Below are 17,304 nucleotides of genomic sequence, written 5' to 3'. Positions count from 1 at the left end.
CCTCCGCCACAGCTTCACCAAGGTTTCTAGGATATTGACTATTCAACTCATCATTCTTGTTCTGCTCCATATACTCTTCATCCTCTAGAAGTCTTGGTAAACTTAAATCAACCTTGTCTTATTGATGCCCTGATATTGTTATAAAAAATGAGATTCGATACTTTGTTTAGAAAGAATCTCATAAGTGGGAAATAGATCAGCTTACTGCAAGGTCAATTTCAAGAATATTCACCACTAATTGATGTAATTCTTCAACATCTTATCCTAGTCGGGTTACAAATTACTTGTAATTAATATTTATGAGTGACATGTCACCAAAAATCGTCTTGATCGTGCACGAATCTAGAGGCATATTCAAGTTGAAACTTCCAAATTAAATTTGGGATCTTTTGAACTCCAATTTCAATAAACTTTTAGTCAAACTAAACATCTCAAAGAGATGAACCCAATGACACCAAAATCGGTCAACCCGAGCCCAAATGGGTAAAAATCGGCATGACGAAGCTTATTTGAAAGGTTCAAAGCCTAAATTGGATAATCAAATGATATACAAATATAACATGCTTATAGTCGAATATAGAGTATCGATAGGAAGAATCCAACTAGCCCAAAATTGCTTAATTATGATATCATTTGGGCACATAAAAGCTTAAAAAATGTTCTATGATTGATAGAATCAATATGGATCATCCAATGGAGCACTCCAAATATGCCCAAGATTTTCTCCATATTTATTTGGTATGTCACTCTCAAAAATTTAAAAATAGACCCCCATTCTCTAGATGGAGTGACCTTTGACTAAAGATTGGAGAGATCTCTAAGACTTCTAAAGCTAGAGTTCCAGCACCACCACCATCGTCGGACCACCGCCCGGCCACCGATCGCCATCGGTCTTCCACTTGACCATCTTCAGACCACCGTCCAATCACCGCCCGACCATCGTTGGACTACCGTTCGGCCGCCGAGTACGGTCCCTCAAACCACCGTCACAAACCGACTATGGCCACTCCAACCTCCATCGCCCAATGACTATTGTCTCTCTTACCTTCATCGCCACTAACTATAGTATTTCTGACCTCGATCACTCACCAACTATAATTTCTCTGACTATGGTCCCTCCGACCTCCGTCACCCGTAGACTACGGTCCCTCTTATCTCTGTCATTTGTCAACTACGATCCCTCTGACCAAAGTTGCATGCTAACTACGGTTCCTCAGACCACGGTTGCCCGTCGACTACAATCCTTCTAACCTCCATCACCCGTCAACTACGGCCCCTCCGACTCCTATCGTCCGCATACTACAGTCCATTCGATATCCATCGCCCGCCAACTACAGTCCCTCTAACCACTATCGCCCACCAACTACCGTCCCTCTGACCTCCATTGCTTGTCAACTACTGTCCCTCTGACCCCTGTCATCCTGCCAACCAAATGAATAGGTCAATGTTCTCTTGAGAATGACTTCCTTATCATTGGATTCTTCCAACCCCTAATATGTAATGTGTTCTATATGCTACATTGAGCTAAGGCTTTACCCCCAAGAAAGACATCATTTGTAATTGACTACAAAAAATTGTGAAATCATTTTAACTGGGTCAGGCCCCTTGATTTTTCCCCTTTTCAAAATTTTCTATGAAAAAATTTGGGTGTATGTTATGACTCTCGCACACTCTCTCTTTATCTATATATGTGTTGGATCTTCGTTCAAAGCTAGATATTAAGTTCTTTATCTCTCTATCGTCGTAAGTGTTCCAGTCTGCAATAATAAGTAAACCATAATTAAATCCTTATGAGCACAAATAACATTATAGGACCATGAAGTAGTCTTAACAAACTTCAAATATAGTCCTTTGCTAGGTTGTTCTTACAACTTTTAAAGGATGGGCTCACACCTTGTTCTACTAACTTTTTTGGTAAAATTAACCCTAAACTATTACCAACCTAACCAAGCTTTTCATAGAATGATGCATTGCCCATTAGATGATGATTGAGGACAGCTCACATATTTTTAGGTTTACCAAAATAAGGGAGAGATTCTTAAGTAGTATTTTCCGTTTAGCTATTAATCCTAGACACTTGCATCGTTACTTATTTATAATAGCAATATGTGGATTGTCATCTTTAAAATAAAAGAGATTAGAAGAATCATCATAAAAAAATTATCGGAATGATTAAATAAAAGTGCCATCATAACTTATATCCCCTTATTCACATTAAAAAATGGACTTAATGATAGGTCGATCAAAATTTTTTAGGTAGAACCGTAGAAGCTTTCATATTACAAAAATATACGTGGTTTTATATGTTTCAATCATTTTATAAATTCCATCTATCACATCCTAATTATGATTAAATATATAATTATATCATATGTTATGAATCAAAATTAAATTTTGATATCATTAGGCTTATTTAGTTAATTACAAAATCATATATAGAGTTATATGACAAAATGAAAATTTTCATGTGATTATCAAAACTCCATCCTAAATCCATTGCTTCATGCTTGGATAACAAATGTTGGAGTTCGTCATGAGAGATTATTAAGTGCGGTCATTGGATTGTCCAAGGGCAAATTAAGATGTGTCACGTCACTTGATACACAGTGGTACACAATAATGATACACAACGTATTGATGATATGATGCATTTTGATTGACCCCTAGACGGCATCCGGTGACCGCACGTAATTTTGCCTTATTTAGACTTATCAAGGACTTGTGTGAAGAATTTCAATAGTGATGACTAAAAGTTGCTAGTGACTTCATAGCCTTTGGGCTGTAGGTGACTATTTAAGGAGAGGACTTTGGGAAAGACTTCTTAGGAGAGTTTCTTGTCTATATTTAAGGGATGCTAAGGAATGTTCAAGCTTAAAGATAATTCAAATACAAAAGGTTACCATGTTTTTATTGTTTTTGAAGAGAAATCAAGAGGAATCTTAAAAGGATCATTTAATTTATTGTAAACTTCCTTGAGGCCTTCTAGTGGTCATATCTTTTCTCTTTTAAATTTTAGGTTTTCATACTTTTGTATGTTATCTTTAATTACATTGAATGTCTTCAAGGTAGCATACTAGGCACTACAAATATTAAATTAATTAGTTAGTGATCTTGTTTGTCATGATCAAAGTTCAAGAGAATTTTAACAAGAAATTTTAATTTTGTATTTGATATTTGAGTTCTCAAGCCCGTTAATAATATGTGGTTAAATATCACTCATTCATGTTGTAATAGTGAGAGTGTGAATATTTCTCCACCTACTTGTTGAGTGAATGAGTTGGGATTACAATAGTAACTTTAACTCTTCTATTTGGCTTAATAGATTAAGTGTTAAGATCTTAATGACACATTATATATTTAAGTTATCTTGATGATTTACCACAGATATTTGATATATTAAATTTCACTTACATAATTTAAGAAGGTTTGAGGAAGAAAAGATGACCTTAAAGGAGAATGTCATTAAGTCACAAAACAAAGAATTACAAAAACATACAAAAGAGAGGAAAATAAGAAAACAAAAAGAAGGGAAAAAGAGAATAAAGAATAATTAAATTCCTTTGTAGTTCAATTTAAAGGAGAAAAAGAATAAAAGGAAAAATATGGGCACTGCCCACACTATCATGCACCAAATTGGAATCTCATTTCAAAATCAAATTTCATATGACGAACTCTTATGATTTAGATGAAAATTGCCTTGAATTTGAGAAATAAAAAGAAAAAAAAAATGCATACAAAATGAAAATCAAAATCTTGCAAAACTCTAGTTTACATTTTAAAGAAGAAAAATGAATCTCTCATGCTTTTTATGAAAAAAATGCATGAAAAATATATTATTTTTCATTAGAAAAAAAGGAAATTATACTGAAAATCAAAATAAATGATTCATTTGTTTTTTTTTTTCTATCACTTTCTTTTATTTATCTTGATGATTTTTATGCTAAGTTTAGGATTTGAGAAACTAAAATACAATTTTATAAAATGATTTATTATCAAATTCCATCTTCTAATTGGAATCATAATGTTGATTTTCTTTATAATAAAATTAATGTTTTAAAGATTGAAAATGCTAGTTTAAAGAGTAAATTTAATGGTTTATATTTTATTTCATATGCTAGCACTTGTTCTAGTTCATGTATGAAAATATCTCACACTCATTGAAAATTCATTGTTGGTACTAATAATCAAAATAAAAGATTAAAGTAAATTACAAATGTCTTATAATGTAGAATTCAATGCACATATTGTGATGAGAATATTTTTTATTGGGAATGTATGAACATTTAGGTAATTAACAAATTTTAAAAGTTCATCATCGCAAGTATGATTTTTAAACATGTTGATTAATATTCATTACGCTCTACACAAATATCTTCACTTGGTTCTAATGTTAGTGACCCAAAGTTATTTGGGCAAAAAAATCTACATAGTGATTTTTTTTTATATAGTTATGGTAGGCCAAGGAGGTCATAATTAGTGTACACAAGGTTTGAAATATATTTTGACAAGTTTAAATATTCTAGAATAATGTGAGCAATAGAATAGTAATGCAAAAAATATAAAGTGCACACATTAATTTTTATATAGGGTGGCATACTATTTCCTTACAAACACAACTCGATAAAACTCACAAATTAAAATTCTCACTATTCTCAAATTTACCATAGTAAACCCAAAAACTTCTTTGCACCTCGTGTGGTGGAGAAGCCCTCACAACTTAAGGAACCCACAATATATTGGATAAAATCTAAATACAATAATTTAAGACAACCCCATAATGTCTTCCAAGAATTTGAGAGCATAAATAAAAAGAAAATCATAAATTTTACAAGTAATCAATTATAAATATTTTTCTAGTGTTTGTTTTGTTTTTTGGTGGGTGCTTTCGCGCGCAAGCATGTTGAGGTGAAAGCCTCCTATGACCAATTTCATAGTCAAAATATTGAGAATTGCTCTCTTAACCATTTGCTTTATGTAGATATTCTTTTAATATTTGAGAAAAATGAGAGTAACAATTTGTTATATCTTAGACATTTCTTTAAGAAATTCTATCAATTATCTATCCAATAATCTTTTCCATGTGCATAAGGGCCTAAACTACATTAGCTCCTATCTTGGAATTTAACACATTCCAACTTCCTTATAGCTACTCAGTGATCCCTCCAACTTGCACTTAAGTTCAAACTAAGGATTGACAATCACTGTTTGAAAAAATTCCCAAGCTCTTGATAGGCTTAAAACTTACATTTTTCCCCTTTTCTAGTAGATTACAAGTCATTCAACATTCTATCTAAAGCCTTATTGCATTTTATGTTGGGTCAAATTTCTTCCCTTCATCTATTTTTAAAAAAATTGAGACTTTATGTCCCAAGATCCTTAACATAGTGGTCAAGATAAAGAAAATACACCTCATTTTATGAGATAATACTTTTAGACTAAGAAGAAAAAATGATTTACTTATAGTCTCTTTGCTTGGCTAATAAAGAAAGAGTGATTTGAACTACATCCATTATGTTGGCTTGCTAAATGATTATAGAGATCTTAGTTTATGAGAATTTATCTTAGCCCATTTAAGGCTTCTATAATAACTCAAATATGTGAAATAAATTTTCTTAAAAAATATGAATATTCTAAAGTAGAGGGCTTTGGTGCTTATCTAGTGAGCACTACGGTGCCAGACCATAAACAGCATATATATATATATATCCTTGCATCACCTCACCTACTCCATCACTTGGTTGCTTGGCCATAAAGAAATTGAAAGATGGGAAGAAGAGATAAGAGAGATAAAAGTCTTTAGATCATATTTGTCAGTCATTTTCATTGCAGATTTTATTTTGTTTGTTGTAAGTGATCAATCTCTTACTTTTGTTTTCAATGATTTTGATTTCTATGAATTTTATCTATCATAAATCTGCCAAAACTACATTATATTCTGATTTCATAAGCTTTCACTATACAATATTGAATTTGTTATAAGTTTGATCATTATGAATAATTCAATGTGATTTTATTGCATTTTAAATGAAGTACTAAATGTATCAAATATATAATATAATATAACTCTACGTGATACCCTACAAATCCACGTGATTCACTAATTGAGACTATTAAGGAGCTGCAGAATGTTTGAGAGTAATAAAAAGTCAGGGCAACTGATTCATGTGAATCAAGGAGAGTTATAAGGAGCGACTGATTAAGAATCATAAGTACATGAGCAAGACTCTTATGATACACTCATTAATCATCTGAATATTAATACCAACACTGCTATGAATATTGTATTGATATTGTGACTGTCATTAACATTATTTAACGTTATTGATCATGATACTAATATTATTACAGACATTATTATTTTTAATTGTTACTTATACTATGATTGATGATGTGATAAATTATAGAAGAAAAAATTGATATTTATAATCAATATAGATATTGATGCATATATTTTTTATATGATTTATAGCATATTATTCTCTTTTATCTTATATTAATTTCACTTGTAAGATTTTAGTTAATGGGCTATATGCTGGTTGCATGATTTTACATGCTTTCAAAAAAGGGTAAGGATCCTATGATATGATGCTCTAGACAAGACAAAAATGTAATCATATTTTTTCCATTATTTATTGGTAATCTCTAGTTAGATAGTTAAAATAAAAGATATATGTAATTCTTTCTATATAAGTTCTAAAATGTGGCAACTTCTTTCATCTGAAGAACATTCTTGAGTTGCTTTCTACCTATGCTACTAATTATCTATTTCAACATGCAATAATGATATTATTGCGTCCTGAATTCGCGACAGTAGTGAAATATATAGTTTAACGTTTAGCACTGTACGAAAATCCAACTCACAAGCAAATAAGAGAGAGAGTGTGTAGCGTTCATAAGAGACACCATAATTTTTATGTGGAAACCCCTGAAAGGGGGAAAACCCACGGGGGATTGGCTCAATTTCAATTAATCCACTAGTATTTGCAGTCGGTTACAAATGAGGCCCTTCCTTAGGAGAAGGCCTTAGCTTGATGTCACAAATGTACATCATATGGAGCGCATCACATGGTGGGAGTTATAATAATCAACATAGATGTGTTTGTTTGGTCGGCACAACCATAGTCGATAGGATAGAGGACATAAAGATCGTTGTCTGGTAATGGAGGTTGGAACGACCATAGTAGGCGACAGAGGTCGGAAGGACCGTAGTTGGCAGGAGACCGGGGTCTGAAAGATTGTTAACTGGTGATGGAGGTCGGAAGAGCCATAGTAGGCGATGGAGGTTGGAAGGAACGTAGTTGGAAGGAGACCGGGGTATGAAAGACCGTTGTTGGCAGGAGACCGAGGTCTGAAAGACTGTTGTCTGGTGATGGAGGTCAGAATGACCATAGTAGGTGATGGAGGTTGGGAGGACCGTAATCGATAGAAGACCCAGGTCTTAATGACTGTAGTCTGGTGATGGAGGTCGGAAGGCTCATAGTAGGCGAGAAGGTCAGAAGGACCATAGTCGGCATGAGACAGGGGCTAGAAAGACCGTTTTCTGGCGATATAGGTCGGAAGACCATAGTAGGCGATGAAGGTCAGAAGGACCGTACGTAGTCGGCAGGAGATAGGGGTCCGAAAGATCGTAGTCATAGGGCGGTACTCTGGTAGAACTCTGGACATTAGGTGGTGGCCTAATAGAATTAAGTTTGGGCCTCAAGTGGTGGTCTGACAGAAGTTCGGGCCTCAGGTGACGATACGGCAGAACTCCGGGCGTTAGGTGGTGGTCCGGTGGAAGTTTGAGCTTCAGGAGGTGGTCCGGTGGAAGTCCTGACCTCAGGTGGTGGTCCGGTAGAAGTCTGGGGCCTTAAGTGGTGATCCAGAGGAACAACGATGTCAGGCGGTGGTCCGGCGGAGCAACGACATCAAATAGTGGTCCAGCCGAGGTGAGGGCCTCCAGTGGTGGTCCGACGGAGGTGAGTGGCTCATGTGGTGGTCCGGCGGAACTCAGGGTCTCAAGTGGTGGTCCGGAGGAGCAACGACGTCAGGCGGTGGTCCGACGGAGGTGAGGGCCTCTAGTGGTGGTCCGGCGGAGGTGAGGGCCTCAAGTGGTGGTCCGGCAGAGCAACGACGTCAGGTGGTGGTCTAGTGGAGGTGAGGGCCTCCTGTGGTGGTCCGGCGGAGGTGAGGGCCTCAACTAGTGATCCAGCGAGGGTGAGGGCCTCAAGTGGTTGTCCGGCGGAGCAACGACGTCAGGCGGTGGTCTGACGGAGGTGAGGACCTCAAGTGGTGGTATGGTGAGACTCCGACGGTGGTCGAGGATGAGCTTCTTCCTTCTCTTCCTTCTCTTCTCTTCTTCTCTTCTTGCTTCGATCCCCCCTTTTCAAGAGAAATGAGGGTTCTATTTATAGATTTCTGGAGTAGCATGATGTAAAGTGCTGTTTTTTTCTCCAGGATCGTCCAGGACGATCTGGGATCGTCCTGGGACGATCAGTGGAAGTTTTGCTCCAGAATTTGCCCAGATTTGCTCCAGGTATTTTTCTGTAGGTATCGTCCGGGTCGATAGGGATATCGTCCAGGCCGATCTGTACTGTTCAAAATATCGTCCTGCGAATAGTTCTGGGAACCGTCCAGGACGATCAAATTTGGTCTGATCGTCCCAGGACGATCTGGCGATCGGCCGGGCCGATCTGAGTATTATAAAGCTGAAATCAGTCGTTTTGAAGAGAGAGAAAAATCAAAATAAAAATATCTGATTTTTTAGGAGAGAGAAAGTCGAGGAATATTTTGGAAAAGTTGATTTTCGGGCGACGCGGAGCTGTTTTCGTCCGACGAGACTGTTCGAGATATTGCTGTACGCAAGGTAAGGCACATTCCGCCTTTCTCAATTTTCAGAACCCGGTCGTGTTTGGTGGGTGTTTCTGTTCGAATTTGAATTTTGGCGAGGCAATTTTTTCGTCCGTATTTTTCCGTCTGGTTTCAGTTTTTTATACCGCGTACTTTCTGTTGTTGTTGACGTGCCGAGTGTGCACATTTTGGTTATTGGTGTCTGGGGAATTTGTTGTCCCGGAGTGTTTGTTGTTCGAACGGTGTTTTTCGTCGACTGGATTTTTTCTGTGTAGTCTAAATTGTTGAAGCAGGTAGAATAAATTAAATTTGAAATGTTTGTTTATCTAATATCATTGCAAAATTTGGCATTTTCAGTGATTTGCAGGAAAAATTGTGTAAATTCCGTTACTGCCGTTGTCCTGCCCTGATTTTTGTCTGAATTTTTTGATTTGGTCCAGGATTTCTTCTGAATTGATATCTATCTTATATCGCATAAAAAGGGAGTTATAAGGGCCTCAATCCTAAAGCATTCAGTCAGTGTCTGGGAAATCTGAAATCTGATATCTGTTCTGTTCCGGATCCGATGAATTCTGTTCTGGTGCTATAAGCACATCTAGATTCTGTCAGTGTCTGGGAAGGGAGGCATAAGGGGCCAGAATCCGTTGAGATTCTGTCAGTGTCAGGGAAACCGTTCTGTTATCTATTATGTGCTAAATTAATATATATGATTTGATCTGATCTGTATGACATGATTCTGTTCTGTTCCGATATGATTCGAATCCCGATTTCGGTACGATTCTGATTCTGTTAATGTGATATGTCTGATCTGTTCTGTTTCTGATTTGATACGACTTCTGTTTCCGTACAGTTCTGTTTGATTTGATATTTGTTCAGTTCAGTTCTGTTTGATTTGATCTGTCCGTATCTATTCTGATTTGATCCGTTCCGTTCTGATCTGTCCGATTTGATATCTGTCTGATTCTGTTCTGATTTCTGTACAGATTGCTGTCTGATGTGTTGGTTTTGGATTCTGAGAGTTTTGATTTGAGGTTTGTCGCTTTGCTGAGCTGTTGAGCTCACTCTTGTTTTCTGGTGGTTTTCAGGTTCTGGGAAAGGGAAGGAAGTCCAGGAATAGATTTCAGAGTCTGATCAGTATAGGTATTGTTTTGTACCTTTTGATTTTTGTACAGTCATGGCTTTTCTATTCTGTCTTTCTTTCTGTCTAAAAGCCATGTACTGTATTTGTAGATGATTGTTTTGAGGAAAAGAAAAGATAGATGTTTTGTTCCGCTGTGTTTGATGATTCATAGTAGCTTTGTGTTTGTGTGTCTGTTTGAGTTGAATATTTGGAAGATTCAGTTCCGAAACAAATTCCATAACCAGATCCTGGTCAGTAAGTCTGTTCGTTCCGGTCGCGACCCGGTGCGAGCGGGATCCGTCCCGGATCGGGTCGGATCGTGACACATGACCCGTAAATAGGTGAGAGATCAAGGGTAAATGGGAAGTGGTTGGATGGACGGCCGATATTGAATCCCTTGGTCGTGGACTGTTCGTCAGACATTTGAAGGTCTTAATGGTGTTGCAATTCGGCGATCTTGAGCTCGTTGGATCCATCTCGTCAAGCTGCTCGATTCGACTATAAGCACGTCATGTTTGGAAACCGTTTGGTGATCCAAATTGTGGTTTGAACCCTCAAACAACGCTTTGGACCCTTAATTTGGACCCATTTGGGCTCGGATTGAGTCGAATTTGGTGTCGTTGGGTTCGTATTTCCGAGACGTTCAGTTCGACTATAAGTTTGTTGAAATCGGAGTTCGGATAGTCCCAATTTTATTTTCATAAGTTTCCAACTTGATTTTGCATTGAGATTTGTGCCCGATCAAGATAATTTTTTTGAGGACGTATCAGATATAATAACATTATTCTTTGATCATTGAGTTCAAGTGAAGAGCCTTTAAGATCTTTATGACAATATCATTCTTTAAACTATTGCTCTTCCAAGTTAGGCTCGCCTCAACATTATTCGACGATTACTCCTATAACCTCTCTATTATATCCTCTCTCTCTCTCCCAACTTTCTACCTTAATCATTCAAATTCCTACGATGATCCATCTTGTGCAAACTAGTTTTCCTAGGACTGTCTCCCTAATTTTTTCTTTTGGATATCCAAAAAATACATAGTACTTACATGATAGGTGTCGTGTAAATTTTATGCATTTACATTCCCTTCCTTTGATTGGTTAGCTATTATTGGTAGCTTTAAAATTATTAATGTTCACCTCTAAAGAAGTCTTTTCAACTCTTAAAGATGTCCTCTATATTAGCAGAATAAAGAGATTATTCTTACATTTTCATATTATGCTTCTTTTCCTCAATTTTCTAAGAAGTCATTACCAAGATTTAGCTGTAAAGGAACAAAAGGCTGAACGACCATGCCGTTTGTACCAGTTCAATTTTGTACAAAATTAGATACCATTTTTCTTGCAGGATTAAGAATAAGCACATTAGGTGGCCCACGGTTATCTCTACGACAGTTCCTGCAATTTTGCAATTTTGGGATTACTTCTATTGTGTGGATAGCATTTGGGTTTCCCTTTCCATTCAAATATTCCTTTGGGACTTTGATGTCTGCTTTGTTGGGTAAGGGTTTACTTCTATTGTTTGGATAGCATTTGCGTCTCTCTTTCCATTCATAGATTCATTTGGGACTTAGGTGCCAACACCCATCCAACCTGACCTATCAATGTTCCTTTCAAACTACAGTAGGGGTAGCAGAACTTCCTCTCATGTTGGACTGGCTAATATCATTAGATAACTTGGTCCAATTCAATTTAAAACAGTTCAGCCGATTTAGCATCAACTTACCGTTAATGAGTTCGTCTGGTTTTGTTTCTTTTAAATTGATACAGCAAATCGAACAGTGCAAATTCACAGTTATGACTTCCATTTTCTATGCAAGGATCTTCTTACATCACAAGTCTCTACAGTTTTTTTGTTCATTTTACACGATAATTCATCCAGCTTAAAAAAAGCAGCCAGATACAGGAATCTAGCAATCAATAGAGAAAGATAGCTAGGAACAATGCTATAGTTCTCTACAAGGACGGATATTATTATGCCAAAAAAATTACATGAAATAGACAACAAGTTCATATTCAAAAGGCGCAAAAGTCCTTATTTTGAAGAAGAGAATTGCGCCATTCTATCCATCCATTCAGTTTGAGTTTGTTTCTCCAGCTGAAGCTTCCCATAATAAGGAAAGAGAAACCTTCACTTGCAACTTCAAACAATATACATCACTGAGCTTACTTCCTACCGGAAGTTGAGTGCCTGCTCTTGCCATGCTTAATAGCCCTGAAAGAACCTTCACCAACTCTGCTCTTGGTTGCAGAACCCGAACCCTGGCTCAATCGTCTCGTCAACTTCCTTCTGGAGCTCCTTGCAACATCTCCAAGGGCAGCCTTAGTTACACTCTTCGTCACAACCTCTCGCACTTTGTGAGGCTTGATAAGCTGCTTATTCAAGTAAGTAACATGGGGAAGAAGGCTCAAAACTGCCTTTCTGAGTTGATCTTCTCCAATGTTGGTCTGTATTGGATTGCCTAGGAGGTTGAGAGCTAGAAGGGAGTTGTAGTTTGCAACAAGCTGGCCTAATGCCTTGGCTGTGGTTATCTTATTGAAGCTGAGATCTAGCACTGTAAGCTTTAGAAGACGGTGAAGGCCCTCAACATTGCTGATCTTATTACCAGCAAGGTACAACTCTCTTATGATAGTGCAACTCGATAGTCCTGAATAAAAACAGCACAAGATGATTAGATCCTAGTACCATTAGAGAAGCAATATGTACAGCAATATTTGCAAAATAAGCAAACAATATAAACAGGGGCAGATCCCCCTTGAGCTTATGGGGGGCAATTGCCCCCACTAAAAAAATTAAATTTTTTTATTATATTATTCTTTAGGTAAATTGTCCCCCTCAATCTATTTTTTAAGTCTTTATTACAAGGTTTTTTTAGCAATTGCCCCCCCCCAAAAAAAAAAGTTTTAAAATACTATGGTCTTTAGGCAATTGTCCCAGCAAATAGTAAAGAAAATTCATCATTTTATTTATTAATTTGAATTTCAAAAATAACCTTATAATCAAAATAGTGCCCTCGGAAATCCCCGTAGGGGCCCTGCCCCTTCACCCCGCGATCTGATCGGGCAGGTCCTGGACCCCGACGGTTACTTATAAGTTTGCTCCCCTGAACATTAAGGTTGATTCCACCCCTGGATATAAAGGTAATATGTAACATGGAGATGGTGCTTAGGAGAATGACTTCATGAAGAAATATTTCAGACACAGAGAATTCATCTAAACAGAACAGCCATGAGAAATCATTGTTTGAAATAGATGAATAGGTAAGGTATTGTGTCATTGGAGAACATGGACAGCACTTAAGATAATGTTACAACACAGTTTGGCACAAGAGTTAAGAAGCTAAGAACCATTAGATCAATATGAAGTTATAAAATTATGATGTGATCCTAAATCCACATGCAGAGAATCCTCTTTGATTTCACATTTTTTTCATTTCAGAAAAAATAAATCAGGACTTAGGATGGTCCAAGAATGGCGTCACATGTATTGTATAATGGATGCTATGAAAGCTGAGCATGCTGGAAGGATCTGCTCAATGGGACCAGTAACAAACATTTAGTGTGCTAATTAATAAGATAATAAAAAAGGACAATAATTTAAGTAGCACCACATGAGCTTGCCTGAATTTTGATGGCTCATAATACAAAAGTATACGACCAACATAACGAAAAATATTTTACTGATATTTCCATACTGGACTTCTTGCACATCTAAAGCTTATTATAGAGTATTATTACACTTCCTCAAGATCTACATTTACAGCGAAGTGGACCAATATCATACCTCTAAGTATAAAAAAAGAAGGCATTTACTGAAATACATAATATGCTTACCATGACCAATTCTCGTGATTCTGTTATAGCTTAGATTGAGAATCCTCAGCCTTTCGAGCTCTCTGAATCCTTCAATAGTAGAAATCTTGTTCCGAGACAAGTCCAGAGTGTGAAGATTCTTTGGAAGAGATCCTGAAGTAATGTGAACTGCAAAGAAAGAAATAGTTTAACTGTCTATATTTACATGAAGATTAGAGAGCAAGATAATCATCTTATCACTCGTAGAATTTCGTGTAAATACCTATGGAGTTGCCAGAGAGATTGACAGATCTAAGGCTGGCAAAGGCTGAAATGGAAGGAATAACTTTTAAGCCAATGCCAGAGATATGGGCTGCCGACGAGAATGTATTTAAGGACTGGATGATATTATCAGCTTGTGCTACATCCTCTGCTGCATGACGACTAGTATGAGAACAAACTTTTTCAGAGGTCTCTTTGATCCCCAAGTGATGATGGTTAGAAGATTTTTCATCTTCCATAGCATCACAATCTTCTTCAACATTAATAGGAACGAATGAACAATCCTCAAGGCTGTTTACCCAAGCATTAACTCTGTCCATATGTGAAGACCCTACAGAGAAAGCAACCCAGTGGTGGTTCTCAGGTTCTATTTCTGTCTTCTTCCCTTTGTCAAGCTTCTGGCCAGGTTCATGGGTATCAGATGAATACCCGTCCTTTCGCTTAGGAGCACTGAGAATTGAAATCTGCCTTTGAGGAGCTCTAGGCTCGTGGAGATTCCTATGGCTCCAAAGGAAGAGTTTCCACCATATTTTTCTGCTTCTAGAGGGGAGAACTTGACTTGAAGACCGTCTCTTTAGCATCACATGATCGGCACTGCAAGAGGACCTTAAAGATAATGGACTACTGTAGTTTTCATAAGTGATTTCGACTCTGCAATTTCCTGGTAAGTTCTGGAGGTTACTGTAAGAACTTGACCTCTTAGGCGACTTGATCCATTGCTTAGCCTGCTTGGTCTCAATGTTTGAACATGAGCGCTTAAGCACTGGTGACTCCAAGAAAGCTGTCCTCTCCATTCCTGGATCACTAACATGCCCACTTGCAATCTGTGCCTCACCTGCAATCCCTTTATTTGTCTCTGTCTTCCGGAATTCATAGCTGTTTGAGTCAGTGTTCGATCCATGGAAGGAAAGTCCTCCTTTGGGCTGGAGATCTAAGTCAGAGTTCTCTTTCTTCATTGTTCGAATCTCTTCATGCTCATCACCCCCCTCATAAGCTGCATCTCCTGTAGACTCAGCTGTTGCCAAGCTATCTTCACTTCGTACCTTAGGAATGATAGAAGATCTTTTCGCTACCGATGGAAAAGATTTTGAGTCAGTTAAAACTTGCTCTTTCATGCCATTGTCAGTGGAGGAAGAGGGGCTAACAAGATCAATAGGCTTAACCCGAAGGTCCCCATTGTTACTTCCCTTTTTACCCGCATCATTGGAAAATCCCTATAGAAGTAGCTTCCTCCCAAATTAGCTCACAGGTTGAAAAATAAAGAGGAATAAGTGAAATAAAAAACATTATTGTTGCTCACCTTGGATTTCTTCTTCTTCCTGACCAGCAAGCTAGACCAGCAGGCAAACATTGCCATCAAGTGATGTTTACAGAAGGCACCGATTCTGAAAAATATTTACAATTTTTAAGAATTAAAAACCATAGTTTCACCTAATGAGATAAATCGCTCCCACCAATTCTACAGAACTAACAAGCTCAGCAAACTGATACCACAACAGAAAATACCAGAGAGAACAATGGTGGGGCAGCGAAAGAAGAAGAAGAAGAAGCAGACCTCCAGATCACCCGCCTTTCTCAAGGTGCTTAGAAATGTCGATGCAGTTATGGCCACAATGATTCAAGAAAGTTTCTTTTTGAAGCCGTCTTGGAAATTGAACCTGCAGAGACAACATCATGAATGAATCAGGAAAAAGATCGAAAAGCTTCACTACAGCAAAAGTAAGGACATACATAGTAACGAGAAAAGACAGAAATTGATGACTGGTTCATTTCTATCCAAGCCAAAACCGATTAAAGGAGCTTTTTTTTTTTTGAAAATCTATGATAAACAAAGCCAGATAGAATTCTTCATAGACAAAAGAACGAAAGGCTCCTTCTCCCAAACCCGTAAAGGATCAAGATATTATTTAGTAGGCGTTCCTGGTACATACACTTCAATACCTATTTTTTTATGAATATAACAAAAATTTATATTAAAATAAACAAAACATCTTCCCAGACTCGCCGCAAGCGCCATGTAATCCCTCATGCCGAGACAGCTAATGAAGAAGACGAAAAACAGACTCGCTCTTATTTTTGTCCTATTACAAGAACGATAACTTCTTTTTTTTTAATTCTGGGGAAGAACGAAAACTCTGAAGAACTAAGAAAAGGGAACATAGTATATTAGTGGTCGAACATTCCAAAAATAAAACTAACAGTAATACGGAGATGAAGTCGTTACAGAAGAATCGAACAATCAATCCTCTTACAAAATAAATGTAAAAGAACATCATTTACTTGCTTTCCAAGTAAAAAATGGTAAATTGCAAAGAGAGCAGATCCCTATTTCTCAGAACACCTCTTCATAAAATAGAAGAAAGCAGCTTCAAAAATGGCGCATTTCCCTAAAACTTGAAGGCACAAAGCCAACCAAAAATGAAAAGGAAAAAAATCCTGAAAATAAAACCAAAACACATCGGAATCTTCGACCTGACCACTGGAAATCAACAAGGAAAATTGCAGGAGGAAAGATTACCCAACAAAGAAGAACCAAATTTGAATTAAATCTCCTCCTCCTTGCTCAAATCCAGAATTTTCTAACTTGATGGAGTTCTGGAAGCCAAACGAAATTTGTAGAGTTGGTGTTGGAGGTCGATGAGGGCGGAAGAGGAAGAGAAGCAGGGAGAGCTACGACAGGCTTACGAGGAGGACAAAGAGAATGTAGACGACGGGGTAAGAAATAGGCGATGGTGTTTCTTTTCTATTTATTAATGAGAAGCTTAGTTTCCAGTCTTGTTATTTTTTATTAGTATTATTTTTTTTAGCCCATTAGGCAACGCAAATTTATCTCCGAATTGATAGCAAAGCCTTCTCATTGAGTGTAAACGGGTTGAGTCAAGTTCGAGTCACATCTAATTTGAGTTTGAATTTGATTGGTTAATTGAGTTTGAGCTTGACCTAGAGCTTTATTGTACGAGTTTGAGCCCGCTCACAGGCCTTCTCGTTTATTATGATAAAAGAAAAATTATTATGATTTACATAATTATTATAATAAAATAAAATTGCGGCCTGTCCATATGAACTCCCTGCAGAGATACAACGAAACCAAGAAAGTAAACCAGCAAGCCGCAGCAAATTGACACTTACTTGGTTAGATAGAGTTTGTTATCCCGGAGTACAGTGAAATTTTGGCCAGAGCTCCAAGTGTTCGTCTTCGAGTGCTGAATACAAAGTATGTCGTCAAAGTAGACAACAACACACGTCGATGAAGGGTTTGAGAAAATTTCTGACAATCAA

At 37.4% G+C, this 17,304-nt stretch overlaps 1 protein-coding gene across 2 annotated transcripts; it reads right to left on the bottom strand.

The window, feature by feature from the left end:
- Positions 1–11,727: 11,727 nt before the first annotated feature.
- On the bottom strand, positions 11,728–16,769 carry LOC110097982. 2 transcript variants are annotated; one of them, XM_020824668.2, is made up of 6 exons: positions 16,544–16,769; positions 15,532–15,683; positions 15,326–15,410; positions 14,027–15,239; positions 13,786–13,932; positions 11,728–12,599 (listed from the first exon to the last, which is right to left on the bottom strand). In XM_020824668.2, exons 3-6 carry the CDS (start codon positions 15,380–15,382, stop codon positions 12,118–12,120), a joined length of 1,899 nt encoding a protein of 632 aa, XP_020680327.1. In that variant the 5' UTR covers positions 15,383–15,410; positions 15,532–15,683; positions 16,544–16,769; the 3' UTR covers positions 11,728–12,117. The 2 variants fall into 2 exon arrangements, with proteins under 2 accessions (XP_020680327.1, XP_020680328.1); XM_020824669.2 differs by having other exon boundaries at positions 15,581–15,683.
- Between the last annotated feature and the right edge of the window lie 535 nt (positions 16,770–17,304).

The sequence above is a fragment of the Dendrobium catenatum genome, unplaced genomic scaffold (assembly GCF_001605985.2).
Source record: "Dendrobium catenatum unplaced genomic scaffold, ASM160598v2 fragScaff_scaffold_455, whole genome shotgun sequence".
NCBI classification, from domain to species: domain Eukaryota; kingdom Viridiplantae; phylum Streptophyta; class Magnoliopsida; order Asparagales; family Orchidaceae; genus Dendrobium; species Dendrobium catenatum.
The sequence above is the reverse complement of the archived record's forward strand: the minus strand, read 5'-3'. Positions and strand labels throughout refer to the sequence as shown.

Bases quoted from the DNA above. Each gene is read 5' to 3' on its own strand.
- LOC110097982 (XM_020824668.2), bottom strand. From the start codon at position 15,382: ATGGCAATGTTTGCCTGCTGGTCTAGCTTGCTGGTCAGGAAGAAGAAG. The intron at 13,933-14,026 runs GTATTTACACGA...CTTTCTTTGCAG, and splicing joins TCTCTCTGGCAACTCCATAG to TTCACATTACTTCAGGATCT. The intron at 12,600-13,785 runs GTAAGCATATTA...GTTTTTATTCAG, and splicing joins AATCACGAGAATTGGTCATG to GACTATCGAGTTGCACTATC.